The following is a 16,096-nucleotide window of genomic DNA, read 5'->3' on the forward strand; positions in this document are numbered from 1 at the left end:
GTACTTATTTAAGTCAACTTTCTATTATTTTGTAAATTAATCAAATAATTAAATAAAATAATTTTTGAACCGGGGGTTAATATATATATATATATTAACCCCCGGTTCAAAAATTATTTTATTTAATTATTTGATTAATTTACAAAATAATAGAAAGTTGACTTAAATAAGTACCGTTAAATTACTACAATTTTCTTACTATTTTCATAAAAAATGAATTCTTCGTTCAACAAATTAATAATTATATTCAATTCGAATGTCTCATCCACCAAAAAAAAACTTTATTTGTGCATATACATGAAATGATAACGTAAATATTGAATGGTTCGAAAAGTAATTATCGAAATTGATATTTGTTTTTTATTATAAAAACGATAAGAAAGAGAATGTATTTTTATTTGACCGAAAAATTGGTTCAATCAATATGTAAATCTGTTCACATATATACATGTATGTATATGTATATAGATATCTCGTAATTCTTTTTCTCTTATTTATAAAGTCTTTACGAAGTTTCGAATTTATCTCGATTCACTTGGGGAGGAAAAATGACGAGCCATCTTTTCTATCTTCCATAACGTCTCTCCATTTTCTTCTATCTCTCGTTTTCCCTCAAGACACTTCAAAAGAGAACCTCTTTACTCACAACTCACAATTCAAACATTATAGTCAGCAAACTCCAGACTGTATCTGCCATCGATATATTGAAAATAAGCGAAACAGAATGTGAGATAGATAGAACGATAGATAAATAGATTCAGACAGACAGATTGGTAGATAGATAGATAGATAAGAAAAAAAGAAGAAAGGATTTTTTTTATTCTTTTACTATGAATTCCAAATTACCATTACTTCAAGGTTACATTTTTTTGTTTCGAAACCTTCTTCTCCCCTGTCTGAGAGATAAATAGATAGAAAGTTTGAGACGCAAGGTCTGATTTTTTTATTTCTAATTCTATTTCAATTCAAGGTTACTTTTATTTTCAAACCTTTCTCTCTCTCTCATCTGATAAATAGATAAAGAGAACAAGACGAGTTAGTCTGATATTGTTTATTCCTTATTCCAAATTACCATTAATTCAAGGTAAATTTTATTTTTCAAATATTCTTCCTAATCTCTGACAAATAATTCGAATATTTTATTCCTATTAACCATCAATTACAAGATTACTTTTAATTTTCAAATTCTTGTTCATCGTTTAAGAAATATACAGGCTAATAGATAAAAACATTGAATCATAAGATTTGTAATATTTTTACTCGCGTAATTTTAAATTACCATTAATCTAAAATTATAATTTTTTTCTCTTTTTCAACATTTTCTTTCTCTCTCTCTCTCTCTCTCTCTCTTATTAATCTCATTTCGTTAAACTTCTTAATGCAGAATATAAACGAGTATAGTAAAATATCCTCGTATTACGCTTTGGCAATGTTATAAAAGAAGATGACTATAGTCGAGATAAGAATAGGTGTGAGAGAAAGAGAGAGTTAAGCACGTAGTATGGAAAAGTAAGGAAAATTCGAAGCACGAACGTTTTAACGCTAACTTCGTTGTTGATGAGCTCGAAGGAGGGTAATACGCGGGGGCTGTAACGACCGCTTTCGTGGCGAAACTTTTCCAAGGGTGCTGTTTCTATTTTATACGACGCTTTAAACAACAAAAAATCTATCCGTGTATATATACATACGCACAACTTTTTCCTTCCCTCCCACTCTCACACACATAAATATACACCAGTATATGTACTCATATATGTAATATATACACACGCAACATGCATAAATACTAGAAACTATATGTTGCTGAGATTGGAATCAAATTAAGAGGAAAATCAAATCGGTGCATACGGAATATCAATACATCCAAATCAATGGGTACAATAATTCTCCTTCGCTCTCTCTCTCTCTCTCTCTCTCTCTTTATCTTGATACGTGGGCGTCCTACTGCACAAAGTTCCATTCGCACAGTCGTCATCCAAGGATATAATGGCTGATAAGGTGAGGAGCAAGAAGAAAGGAGAGTTAGGAGATGGCAAAAATGATGAAAAGCGGTGGTAGGAAAGGTGGAGATGGAGGGGAAAACTTTCTTAACCTTATGACATTCTCCAATTTTCCCTCTCTTTCTTTTTATTCTCATGGGCAAAAGAAGCATGAGGATAACCAAAGGTGGGTGTTGGCCATTGCCGTTATTGCTATATATTTCTTTTCTTTTCTTTTTTTTTTTTTTTTATTTTTTATTATATACTTATTTTCCCCCATTACTCAGATACCTTTTCTTTTTTTCTTCTTTTCGCTTATTTTTTTCTTTCTTTTCTTTTACGTCGACACGACTTTCGATTTACCAAGGATCACGAATTTTCCAGCACTAAATTTCACGCGCGCGATCGTATAATGTAATAATATTCTTTTCTTTTATCTCTCACATCCTTCCTACGTCATTCCGATGGAAGGAGAGAATGAGAGAGAGAGTGTGATGGGGGAGGGGAGGAGGTGGGGAGGAGGTGAAGGTTTCCCTTCCTTGATCGATAATCCGCATAACGTAAGGCAAACCTTTTCTTTTCGGCTCTCATGAAAACGGAAATGTTGAACGAGTTTACCAAGATATGTTCCTGTTTTGATAATGTTGATGTTTTGATAAATACATTTATTTTTAGATTTATACAATATATGACGTTGGTTACCATGATCACATTTAAATATTACAAATCTAAGACAAGATAAAATAATACAAAGGATATAATTATTATTAAATATTTGAAGGAACACATTTATTATAATAGATTTATTAAATTCATTGTAAACTAATTGTATCAAATAATCTTACAATAAGATACATTTATATTTTTCATTTATTTATCGTTATTATTATAATTAAACCTATTTATTATAAAAATAATTTTTGTACGCGACTAAAGCAAACAAAGTTGACGTTAAAAAAAAAAATTTAGAAAAGAAAAAAGAGATAATTGATTTGAAAAATTATTTATAAACTTTCGATCAATCTCGTGGTTGTGTAAACACGTTAAAAACTTTCCTAGACGTGATCGATCCATTAATCTCTCGTCGGATATAATTAATTATCGATATTAAAGCTTTTCGCTTATGTTGTAAATGACATAAAAAAGAAAATTAAAATAAAAGAATAAAAGTAAAAAAGAAAAAAGAAGAGAAAACGATGACGTCAGATAGAGATCGTCGTCATCGCGTTAGTCGTGATCGCGTTAGTCGTCACAAACAATAGTACTACTACCATCTACCCATAAACCATCATCATCAATTTCCAACTCGATTATCAGTTTAATGCCTGCTCAAAGATAATTGCCTTTTGACGACCACCACGATTGCGATCATCCTTAGATGGTTAAATTCAGCTGGTTAGGTAATTGCTAACTTATCATTATCATGTTATTTATGCCTAAAGTTATCTTTTATTATGCCAACTAATCATTTAAACTCTTATTTAAATGAATATCAAATATTTTTATTATTTAATATTTCCACATGATTCTAATTATCTTATATGAAATCATACGATACGGGAGAATAAATTGAAGTTGAAGATAAGAAAATAAGAAAGAAAGAAAGAGAGAGAGAGAAAGAGAGAGAGAGAGAGAGAGAGAGAGAGAGAGAAAGATAGAACGCACGTAACATATTGTTCAAGTTATTTCAATAGACGAGAAAAGAACGTCTATGTAGTCCAATCGACTTACCGTTATTATTATTCTCTTGCAATACTAAAAGGATACTTTGATTTTGATTAAAACCAAGAAGACAGAATGAGAGCACATATACAATATACTGGATGTCCCAAAAGTCATTTTATCCAAAAACAAAAACCTTGAACGCAACCATAGTATAATCCTTCTAAACGAAAATACACGCGAAGATTTTATATTAGATAATACATTTCTAATTTTATAATGAAATATTAAACCGACTTTTTTGGGATACCCTATATATGTAGTATAATAATCTATGTAATTATTTACATAGATAACAAATTAATATACGTAGGACTAGAAAAGCTGAATGAACAGGGCTTCTAGCTTTTCTATACGTTTTCCCAGTCTTGACGGGATGGTCGCATGAGATATGCTTTGGAATATCAGATGGGCGCGTCCCTTTGCGTCAATGAGAGAGAAAGAGAGAGAGAGAGAATGAGTGAACATCACATTCACCAACACATACCGTGACCAGAACTTTACCATCCCAAGGAAACACCTTCGAGGACAAATCCTCTACTGCGTTAGTAGACCAACCTGTATTTCTACAAACGTCATTCTCTCTCTCTCTCTCTCTCTCTCTCTCTCTCTCTCTCTCTCTCTCTCTTTCACATATACTATCTATCTATCTATATATGTAACGTTATCTTTCGTAGCTTCGATCAGATATCAACCGAGACTTCTGAATGGTAGAAATTATTGAACAGTCTATAACATTTACCAAATTTATCGCTACCTGCGCAAATAATCATTTGTTTTTATATGGGAATATAAATTGGGAATAATAATCAAATATTGTTTTTTAGAGAAAAGAAAGAACGGTTTGGGATCTAAAATACGATTTATAAGGGATGAAATTTATTTGTGAAAAGGGCTGTTTTTGTAGGATAGGGGGATTGGAGATTTGTCTTTGAAGTGATTGAGTGATTGATTAAATTCATGAATATATTTGTATGCGTTTGAATTTTTAAGCAAAGTATTTTATATATAATACACTTTAATATATACTGCATATAGGATGTTAAAGATTTTAATAAAAAATAATTTAATATTATTACTATTATTTATATAAATTATTATGTCGTTTATATTTTGCATGATATATCCATTAATAGATATAATATGCATTCAAATTTGGTTTTATAAGCATTGATACGTATATTGGATTGTTTGTTAAACTAATTTCGTCACGTTTACCGATACTTTATTTTATTCTAAACTTCATTATTTCATTATTCGACATTCTAACAACAAATATCTCGGACGTGATTTAAAAACGAGATTACGTTCCGTACAACCTAATATATATTTATTCAATATAAATCTAATATAATAAATAAACTTCAAATATATATATATATATATGGAACGGAAAAATGAGGATATCGACGAAAAAGAATTACCATAAATTTCGGTAAAATAAAAAGGCAAAAGGAAAAAAAAGAAAAATAATTAAAATTTGTCGTTTTTCTGTTTTCTTTTTCAGACGAGGGCGCACCTCGACGTCTTAGCGGACGCCATATTGCGATGGGCAAGAGGACGCTAATTGCTTTATTATAAACGATTAATCTCCATCAATCGTATTAATCTCCAGAAATCGTACATAATGCCTCATCGATGTAATACTTCTCTACTGCGTTTAATGCATTCCCCGAAAACAGATTACTTATTCTCTCTCTCTCTCTCTCTCTCTCTCTCTCTCTCTCTCTCTCTCTCTCTCTCTCTCTCTCTCTCTGTAAAATTCTTTAAAGTTTTCATCTCATTTCAATCCTATTCTTCCGTATTCTTTTCTCTATCTATATTTTTATCTTATACCATTTGTCTCTTCCTTTTATCTGTTTGTCTATTTCTCTCTCTCTCTCTCTCTCTCTCTCCCTCCCTCTCGTTCCATCTATCACGTTGTCACTTCCTCTACTTCTTTCTATTTCTCTCTATTTCACTTTATTCCCATCGCACTTCTCCTTTTCTATTTGTTGACATAAACTGTAGAAAGAAACTTGACTAAAATCAAAACTCAGGGAAACGTGAGAATGTACTATCCCGCGAATATACTCAATACATGTATAGCAAAAGCAACCCTAATCCGTCGTGAAATGAATCTAACAAAACAAAAAAGAAAAGACGGAACGAAAGAAAGGAATAAAAAACAAAAAAAAACATTGGATCGAAGAAAGAAAACAGGAAGGGGTAGTTAAAAAAAAAAATAAACAATCGTACATGAAATACATGACTGCATATAGGATGTTAAAGAACAAATAATTCAGGACTTTAGAAGAGACATATATATATAAATATAATTAATATAGCTGAGTACAAAATTCTTAATTAATGTGACTCGTGAAAAATACAAATAATAATAATTACAGAAGAAGAAAAATTTGACCTCGATAAGGGAAACAAAGCCGCAATTACGAATCATTTTCAGTTTTTGTTTATAATGATAAACAATTTAATTGCTTTTGTTGGATTAACAAGAGCTACCAACCATAACTTGCTTCCATTTTACTACACAAGCTTCCATATGTTGATAACAAAATTGTCTCCTATCTCTCTTTCTCTCCCCCTTTCTTTCTTTTTGTTTCTCTCTCTCTCTCTCTCTCTCTCTCTCTCTCTCTCTCTCTCTCTCTCTCTCAATTATTCTTACAAGAAATATTTGAAAAGAAAAAAATCTCCAAAAGAGGATTAAAATTTCGTCTATATTTATCTTTCATTGATCAAAATCCGACATTAGAATGATATAAAATGGGATAAAATTTTCTATCATAGCATAAATCAAATCCTTTTGAATCTATGATCGAGAGGAAATATTTTATAAAGTAATTCTTTATCCATATGACGCGTTCACATAAATAAAATAGAGCAAGAGAAAGAAGAAAAGAAAGAGAGAGTCAGTTGTAATGCACACAAAGAACGAATAATCATCAATAATTTATGATCAGGATCAATTTTCCGATTCACATTGATTAAGCTTTTATTACTCATCTCAGCTGAACGAGTACTATAAATACATATCGTCTGAATCATCAATTATAATTATTTTGTCTTTTATTTTTTTATTTTTCCACTAACACTCTGTATACGGGAAAATGCTACTACTACTACTAATTACTATCGTAATAGTTGTAAATTAAACTTCAGATTATATTCTGTCGAAACAACACGGTCTATCGTCAAAAACTATGAAACAGCGAAGATCATCCTCGTCTTTAAATAACAAAAAAAATGGAATAAGAGGAAAAGGGCGAAGGTGAAAGTGAAAAATAAAGGAAAAAAACCTGTACACACACACACACACACACACACACACATACGTAAAAGCAGAGTAATAGAAACAAAAAACGATAAAAATAAAAATAAATAAAACAAAAGACATGAAAAAAAAAGTACAAATTGTGATGCAAGGGCTTCTTAGGATGTTACGAGTTTAATTGGTAAGACTTTTGACTTTATAAAACACAATTTCTCGTCAAATATTCTCGTTAACGCCGATACCGCGAGTGTGTTATTACGATAGACGATATTTTTTAGGAAAGAGATTACAAAAGCAAGTAAGCAAACAAAAGATATACGAAAACAAAAATAGAAAAAGACTGGAAAAAATGCGCTAGAGAGAAAAGTCGAATTAAAAATTAAAGTATAAATAAATAAATAAATAAATAAAAGGCGAAAAATGAAACGGATCGAATAAATAATTATTTCATTTATCAAAGATAGTGCCAAGGTTATTCGCGATACCGAATGAACAGCAATTAGAACAAGAACAAACCGCGAGAAATGTGTTGTAATTTTGGAAAGAACGTATGCAAGTACACGCGATCGAGGATTTTACAAATACATGCGAGAACGAACACCTAATAAATCCAAATAAAATCAATCAATATTCGTGAAAAGGTTTTACCAAAAGGGTCCTACGTAACTAAAAAGTTCAAGCAATCATCCAAAAAGTGTATGACCCCAATTCGGATGTTGGTCCAGTTAATCCAATGGCCCAATTTTTCATGAATCCTACATCCAAAAAACAATTATACAGACAAATAGACAAACATAGAGATGTCTACGCGAATTCCTGGTATTTTTTCGTGAAATTGTTTGTGCACGCGCAGACTCGTTACATTTCCGTGGTTCAAAAAAAAGGGATTTAGATAAGATGATTAATATTATGGGTCAACAATTACAATTGGCTGATTAATAATGTATTATTTTTTCTTTTAACCCATTTTAAAGTTGATCTGTGAGTGTAGAATCTTACGTCGTTTCTTCTTCTTCGTGTTCTACTTCTTCTACTTTTTCTTATTCTTCTTATTCTTCTAATTTTTCTCAAAACATCGGATTTCCCATCAACGAGCAATGTTTGACGAACAAACGCAAAAAATAAAATATAGTGTGACTTTCTCCCATAAATATTTACAGTTAATTCAAACATACATATCCTACCATTCGATAAGAACTCATGTGTATACAGTTACGTGTGTTCGTTAATTAAATTATTATTCATGAAGACCTTATATTATATTTTCTTTTCTCTTATCTTAAAACATCAAATACATTTCTATCAATTATTTATACAAATTTATAGATATATTAAACAAATATTTCTAAACACATAAAAATAGAATACAAGAAAAAAAGATGTCTGCTAAATGTCTATATTATACTCTCTCTATTTAGAACAAAAATAATATTCTTATATATATCTCACTCTCAGATACATATACATGATAAACTAATGCAATGTAATAAGAGAATATAATTGACTGAAGAAAAAAAAAAAAAAGGAATCATCTCTCAATATTACTCTCGTCACTTAATGCTCCTATTGAAATCCGATAAAAATAGAAAAAGAAAAAAGAAGAATAAAAAGATCGTTCGAAATCAAAGTAATCAAAGACAAACACACCTAACTATGCATACACAAACAAAGAAACAAACAGGTATACAGAACATAGTCTTCCAAAAGAGACATGCACGCAAACATAAATATATAATTTGTATCTTGCATTTTATCTTATCACTTGTGTCAAACACGCACACATACATACAGCATACACACACACACACACACACACACACAAATACATGAGCTTCGGGGATATACTTTGTCTTTCTCATTCGCAGTTACTATTCTCTTTACCTACACTCTTACATAAATATAAGTATACTTATCTATACTTACGTGAGTAAGCGCTCATTTAAATCAATTTCGTATTCATCAAAGATCTCGGAAGAAAAAGGTAAATGACCTTGAAACGAAACGTCATTCTCTCTCTCTCTCTCTCTCTCTCTCTCTCTCTCTCTCTCTCTCTCTCTCTCTTCTCTTTTCCTATACTACTTGGTGATATGCATAGAGGCGTGAACGCGGCGTAATACAATCAATGTGTACTCCTACGTACATAATACACACACATTAATACATACATAAAAACATATATTCTTACATTAGAGAAAGAAAAAAGGTATTGCCAGTGATAATGAAAATATGTAATAGTAAAACCATAACAGAAAATTCTTTATCGATAAGTATTCGCGGATAAAAATACACATGCTTAACACATATATACACATATACATAACATATCTACATATTTTAATATGTATTACGGACTCCTTTTTTCGACGACCGTTTAAACAACACGTATTCTTCGATAAACGCGCGATTTAATAATAATTGCTTCAAGTGCCATATATATATATATGTATGTATATTATTTATATATATGTATGTATATCATGTCTCTCTTTTTCTCTCTTTGCATTTACATATATACATACATATATGTATATATCTACAATATTGAAGGATGGATTGAAAAGTTTTGAGCCTCGGAAAGAAACTTATATTTTTTTTTGTTTAAATAAAAGCAAGTTTAACCGGAAAAAAGAATTGTTTCTATCTTGTGATATAAAATTTTCAATCCATCCAAGTATGTATTTGTATGTGTATATATACATATATATTTGCGCGTGTGTATATATTTATTTATTTGTCACTTGGTAAAGAAAGAAAAGAAGAGAAAAAATAGGAAAGGAAAGTAAAATGAAAAATTTGTCAATGTTCGTATGTAAAAAAAAGAAGCAAGGAATGTCGAAGAAAATATTTAGAAATATATGAAAGAAATAGAATTGTTTTTTAAAGGAAATGAATGGTGAGGTGGCGGTGAAATAAAAGTGATTAGAATCATAGAAAAATAAAGAGGAAAAACAGGTAAAAGAAGATAATTAGAAATTAGAGAAAAAAAGTTATTATTAGCATAAGACGCTTTTAGCTTTTGTATTCCTAAACGAGAAGAAGAAAATAGAAAAAAAGAAAAGGAAAAAACATTCACTGCGCATAATAACACATATCGCGCGTGTTTATATTTACGCAATAATCGAATCCTAATTTCATTCGGGAATATCTATAATATTTACTTTTTATTTTTTTATTTATTGGAATTTTTTTATTTCAATTTTTTACTTCAACAAAGCGTGCAAACTGAACGTCTTACAAATAACAATTTTTAAACCAATAATAAAACAACCTAAATATCTAAAAAATACCTAAAAAATAAAGGCGTCACGTAGCAGGCACGTTCTAATCATCGTCATATAATAAAGAGTTCAAACAAAAAATAAAAAAAAACCAATTGACAAATTTCTCTTCATCATACTTTCCAAGATAGCATGTGGAAAAAACAAACGATTATATTATTAAAAAAATTTTAAAAAATACAAAAGAAAATTAAAATAAAAAAAATATATATATATATATATATTAAATTATTAATTAATTAACTAAAATAAATAAATAAAAAAAAAAAATAATAAGACTTATGACGATTTATGTGTGTACGTATTTGCGTGATGACAACCCACGAGGCATAATAATAATAATATTATCTCAATAATATTAATAATAATAATTAAAATATAAAAAAACAATTAAATTCAAAAAAAAAAAAAAGAAAGAAAATAAGATTTAATTCGGCATATTTATTCGTCCTGTGCCGAAAATTGGAATGAGAAACGAATGAAAGAGCGAAAGAGAAAGAGAGAGAGAGAGAGAGAGAGAGAGAGAGAGAGAGAGAGAGAGAAAGAAGGAAACACGTTTTAAAAAAAGATCCATTTTATTTAGCCTTATATCTTTATATAAGGCTAATAAAGGCTATAAAGGCTCGTGTTTCTGATGTACCGACAATGTCCTATTTAAAACAAACGAAATGATAAGAAAAGAGGGGAGAAAAAGTGACGATTAAAATAAAAAAAAAATAAAAAAAAATAAAAAGAAAACAAATAAAAGTCTTATATACTATTAAAATTAAGTCCGATATTTAGCGCGACGATTGTCGCATCGAGTTTTCAAACTCCGACTGTAAGTTCGATGTAAGTTTTAAATCACGTTCACGGAATGAGAGGATGATAATGAAAAGGTAGTGGGAGTGGAGGAGTAAAACAATTTTTCGGATCGAGTAAAGAGGTCGTTCGGAAGAAAGAAAGAAAGAAAGAAGAGAAGGAAGAAGGGAATGAATGGATGAATGAATAATCGATCGATCGATGCTTTGGTCAGGATCGCCTTCTAATTAAGGAAAATAAATAAATACATAAATATATATAGATATATATATATATTTAAGAATTATATAACGACCCGTTGTTGATTGATGTGAGGGAAAAGGGGGTAAGAGGGAAGAAGCAGGTAGGGGGTTGTGGGTGATTCAGCGATATCGCAAAACACGATGGAAAGAACAAAATTGTAGAATGTACTACTCTCGTACGTGTGAACGTGTCTCTAAGTGTAAAATTAAACCACAAAAGAACAAAAAAAAATTAACATAACAAAAAACATGATTTTAAAAAAAGAAATAAGTTGTAGTCTTAAGCTCGCTGCTTTCGGGAACTGCAGGGAAAGTTACGATGATGCGCGGAAACCCAGGAAAAAAGCAAAAAAATGACATAAATAAAAGAGAAGGAAGGAATTTGAAAAATTTAATAAAAAGTGGAGGAAAAATAAAAGAAGAAAGAAAGAAATAACAAAATACGACGACAGGTTATCTGTTAGTTATTTTCTGTTACGGAATATATTATTATATATGTATATAATCTACCGCGGTGTGCGGTTCAATGGCAAATTATTCGTGTGCAGGGGGTTGTTAATTATGAAATAGACGCTGATTTAAGCGCAGCTATAAAAAGGATAACGTTATCGAGCGAAGCGCCAAGCAAAGTAATGTCGTGCACATTATATCATATTTTCGTTACGTACTCGACGCTTTCTCTTTTTCTTTTCCCTCCCTCTCTCTCTCTCTCTCTCTCTCTCTCTCTCTCTCTCTCTCTCTCTCTCATTCTCTTTCTACATGCAATTGTTTACACACTTTATTTATACTGCGTGCAACAAGTGGCCAATCACTCCGATCAGCTGGGAAAATTCGAACAGGTCGATACTATTATTTCAAAAATATTATCTCCTCTAATATATAATCGACATTCGGAGCGTAAAGAAATATTGGAAATAACACAAGCACCAGAGTGTAATTAATTTATATTAAAAATACGACCCCCCCCCCTTAAATTTCTTTTCGTTTAACCCATTTAAAATTGCGCACGCATCGTGACGAATCCGCGCGACATTTCGATCACGTATTCGTTGATTCTTTATTAATCATTGTTATGTATGTATATATTTAAATATCACGACAAACGTGTACATTCAAAAACCGAAAGAAATAATGAAAGACAAATAGGAAGAAAAGTTTGTTGGGGTGCAGTATTTGAAAAAAACTGACAGTCTTTGCGTGTTTCTATGCACTGTAACTTGATTTAAAAAAAAACGTTACAAAGAGTACGTCAATAGGAGATTGTTACAAACGTCCGTAAAGCCATCCAATTGGTGGCATCGCGAGACGAATAAGTTTATTTGAAACACCGTATAATTGTGTCGCGCTGCCACCTTCCGAGCGCTTAAATCAATATACCAATCCTTATCAAAGTTACTCTGTTTATCGAAAAAACATGTATAATCCCCTAACAAGAAACGTAATAAATTCTGTTACAACGTTACGTTCGTCCTTTCTTTTCTTTCTTTTTCTTTTCTTTCTTTTCTTTTGTTTTCTTTTCTTTTCTTTTCTTTTATGTCTTTTATCTTTCTACAATATATTACTCCTCAAGTGTGGGTGTTTCGAATCAATATCAATGCTTCAGGGAAATAGAAATGAAATTTTCTATTGCGAAAAGATCAAGGATCGCGTTTGAAAAATCTCTTTTCGCGAGCGTTTCATTCAATCGCTAATTATTTAATCCATTAAATTATCTTCCTTAATCAATTATTCTATTTCACGCAATCTAATCTTCTTTTTGTTTTTTCTTTTGCTAAGAAAGCAAAGAGTAATCGCGTAGGAGTTTGCTTTATTAATACTATAAATCAAAATATATATAGATATGTATATAATAAACTTTCAGAGGATGGAGGTCACGAAGAAGGGTTACGTCTCGTCATAGTCGCATACGTGTTAGAAATTGCGCGGATAACACACAATAAGATGATACGTAGTCAAAGTAGATCGATAAAAATGTGACAAATGTACTTTATCCGATCGATAAGTAATGTTCTTTAAACGTCTATCGGTCGGTAAATCTATCCGTTGGTAATAAATTTCTCCTCTTTACCGACATCCTAACATTACGAACCACGTCGATAATCAGCAACGGTAGGTAAAACAGACAGCCGATAACTCTTCAAATTTTTCTCCAAACTCAATGAAAGAATCTACGTATCGGATATAAACAAATTTCGATAAACAGATCAATCTATCGATCCGCAAGATATGTATCATTAAAAAAAGAAAGATAAAATAAGTAAAATAACCGATTGACAAAGAACAAAAATATTTACTTAGCATCTTATAGTGTTCTAGAAAAAAACAAGATAACAAAAGTTAAAACAAGGAGAAAAAAGAGAGAAAGTCGGGACAATGAGCTAAGCAAGTAGCAAGCGAAGAAGCAAGAAAGGAAACAAGCAGTCAATACCTTCGGACGTCCCTGACAATGATTAGCCAGCTAGCTTAATAGTAGGAAGAGAGAGCGAGGAGACAAGGATTGTAGGAAGAAAGGTGCGTGTCCGAAGTTCGTCGAGTTGGCGCGGCACGCGCTTGCTTGTAGAGAAGCCGACCGACAAAGATACATACGTAGCCGTATACAAAGAGAGAGAGAGAAAGAGGGAGAGGGATACACACACATATACGCAACTATTTTGACGGGAAGGTCACATGACTAGACGCTCGGCCGACCGCCGCCGTTATTCCCCCTCTCCATGCTCCTAATTCCCATCCCTCCTTCCTCTTGCCCCTCTTTCGCATCAACATCAACGAACTAGCGATCGAGCGGCGAGACATTGTCGGACGTCAAGCTCGCACACACGCGCGCACAAAGAATGGGAGACTGCCGGAGTGTCGAAGAGGGAAAGGGTGCGGCAAGAGGACCGAACGTTCCGGTTACCCCCGCCAAAGAGATGTAGAGGGAAAAGAGGAAAGAAACGCGCTCGTCGAGAGACGAGGACAGCGCCCGATAGATTGCACACCGACGAATAGTAGGGATACGAAAGGACGGTGGAACGAGAAACGGAGAAAAAGAGAGAGAAGGAGTGATGCATCAAGATTACGGGGATTCTTCCGAACGGCGTACGCGCGCGCGAGACCTCGTGTTTACGCGAGTAGCCTTACGTGAGCGTGCGCGGTAGAAAGAGGAAAGGAAAGAGCGAGCATGTGCGCAATCAAGAAAATGAGAGGAAGAAAAAAACGATGGATACGACGACGTCGCAGCGGTGGCGACGTTGGGTCGGCTCCTTCGAGATCCCCTAGACGCTTAATACTACTACTATCTATTACGTTGTTGTATTTTGCAAAGCATACAATAAATATTACCGTTTACGGTAATAAATAGGTAGGAAATTGCGTTTCAACGCTTTTCTTTTCTCTCTCTATCTTTCGCATTGCAAGGGAATCGTGAAAGAATAAAAACGCGTTCGACTTACATTAGTTAAAGAGAGAGGGAGAGAGAAAGAGCGCGTACGATCGATAAGTTGGCGCGTTGACGTCGTCGACATCGTTTCGACGTAGAAACAAGTAAATCGTATTACATTGGTGAACGATGTCGATCGTCGGACCGACGACACGATAATATCCATCGTCGTCGTCGGCAACGACGATAGCAGGGGAGGGTATAAGGGGACGAAGAAAAGTCAAAAAGAGGACAGGACGACGACGACGACATCGGCGAGGCGCGAATGACCAGGACATGCAGGTGGAAGGGGAGGTGAAAAGAGAAGACGGGGGTAGGGGGGAGGGGTTAGAGGCGTCGCGCCGAGTCGCAAGTCGATCGTCAACGGTGGCAGAGAGCGTCGGTTGCGCCGAATAATATTCCTTTGCTTTTTATGTTTGTGTGCGAGCACGGTCGTCGTCGTCGTCGTCGTCGTCATCGTCATCGCTTTGCGTTTGCTGATTGCCAATTGCGTTAACGACTGAACGACCGACCGACCGAGCGACCGACCGACCGATCGACCGACCGGTCGTATAGTCGTATGAAAATACGATATACTATGGTACCGGTACGTAGTAGTAGTTGTAAGTGTAAGTATATACGTTTGCGTTCGTAATGCTAACGGTGAGAACTGCAACGGTGGCGACATTGACAACAAGGTTGGAGGAGACAGCAAGAGGAAGAGGAGAAGCAGGCGAGGAGTGTGAAAAACAACGGTGTGCGCAAAACGAGGGCTACGCATCGGTCTTCTTGCGAGCAAAGCGGCCACGGTGGTGATGGAACGTAGACGGGAAGAAGCGTAGCGCAACCGAGCCGGACTGCTGCTGCTGCTGCTACTGCTGTAGGGGGATACAAGGAAGCGAGGGAGAGGGAAAGAGGAAGAGGGGAGGATCGGAGGAATAGATAGTGGAAGATTGTGAATCGAAAGGAGATAGAGCGATAGCGACGACGGGCTCGCGACGCACGCGGGAGAGAGAGAGAGAGAGAGAGAGAGAGAGAGAGAGAGAGAGAGGGAGATAGATAGATTAGATAGAGAGCGAAATCTACGGGGGAGTGTCGGTGGCTGAGAAAGAGACAAAGAGGGTGGTAGTGGGAGCAATAGGAGGAGAGACAGACGGACGACCAGACGGAAGACAGACGGAGGAGGAGGAGGACGGACGGACGAACGAACGAAGGAAGGAAGGAAGGAAAGAACGAACGGGTGGGCAAACAAGCAGGCAAACAGGCAAGAGGACGGACAGACATGTGTCATTTCTCTGTCGCCGACTTCTCTCATTCGATAAGAACCCGGTGGTTCCTAAAAGCACAATCCAACGACGGCCGACGACGTTCGTGATCACAGTGTGCTCTACTCTCTACTATTCGTC

General features: G+C 33.9%; 1 protein-coding gene across 7 annotated transcripts in view; it reads left to right on the top strand.

Moving 5' to 3' along the window:
• Positions 1–6,755, top strand: part of LOC106785675 (myb-like protein AA) — a 24,158-nt gene extending 17,403 nt beyond the window's left edge. For all 7 annotated transcript variants that reach the window (XM_014746320.1, XM_014746315.1, XM_014746317.1 and 4 more), the window contains one exon: positions 5,209–6,755. In XM_014746320.1, coding sequence (XP_014601806.1) covers positions 5,209–5,268 — 60 coding nt within the window. In that variant the 3' untranslated portion in view covers positions 5,269–6,755. The remainder of the gene's footprint in view (positions 1–5,208) is intronic.
• The last annotated feature ends 9,341 nt before the right edge of the window (positions 6,756–16,096 follow it).

Source organism: Polistes canadensis, unplaced genomic scaffold, assembly GCF_001313835.1.
Source record: "Polistes canadensis isolate GaletaPanama2010 unplaced genomic scaffold, ASM131383v1 scaffold_55, whole genome shotgun sequence".
NCBI classification, from domain to species: domain Eukaryota; kingdom Metazoa; phylum Arthropoda; class Insecta; order Hymenoptera; family Vespidae; genus Polistes; species Polistes canadensis.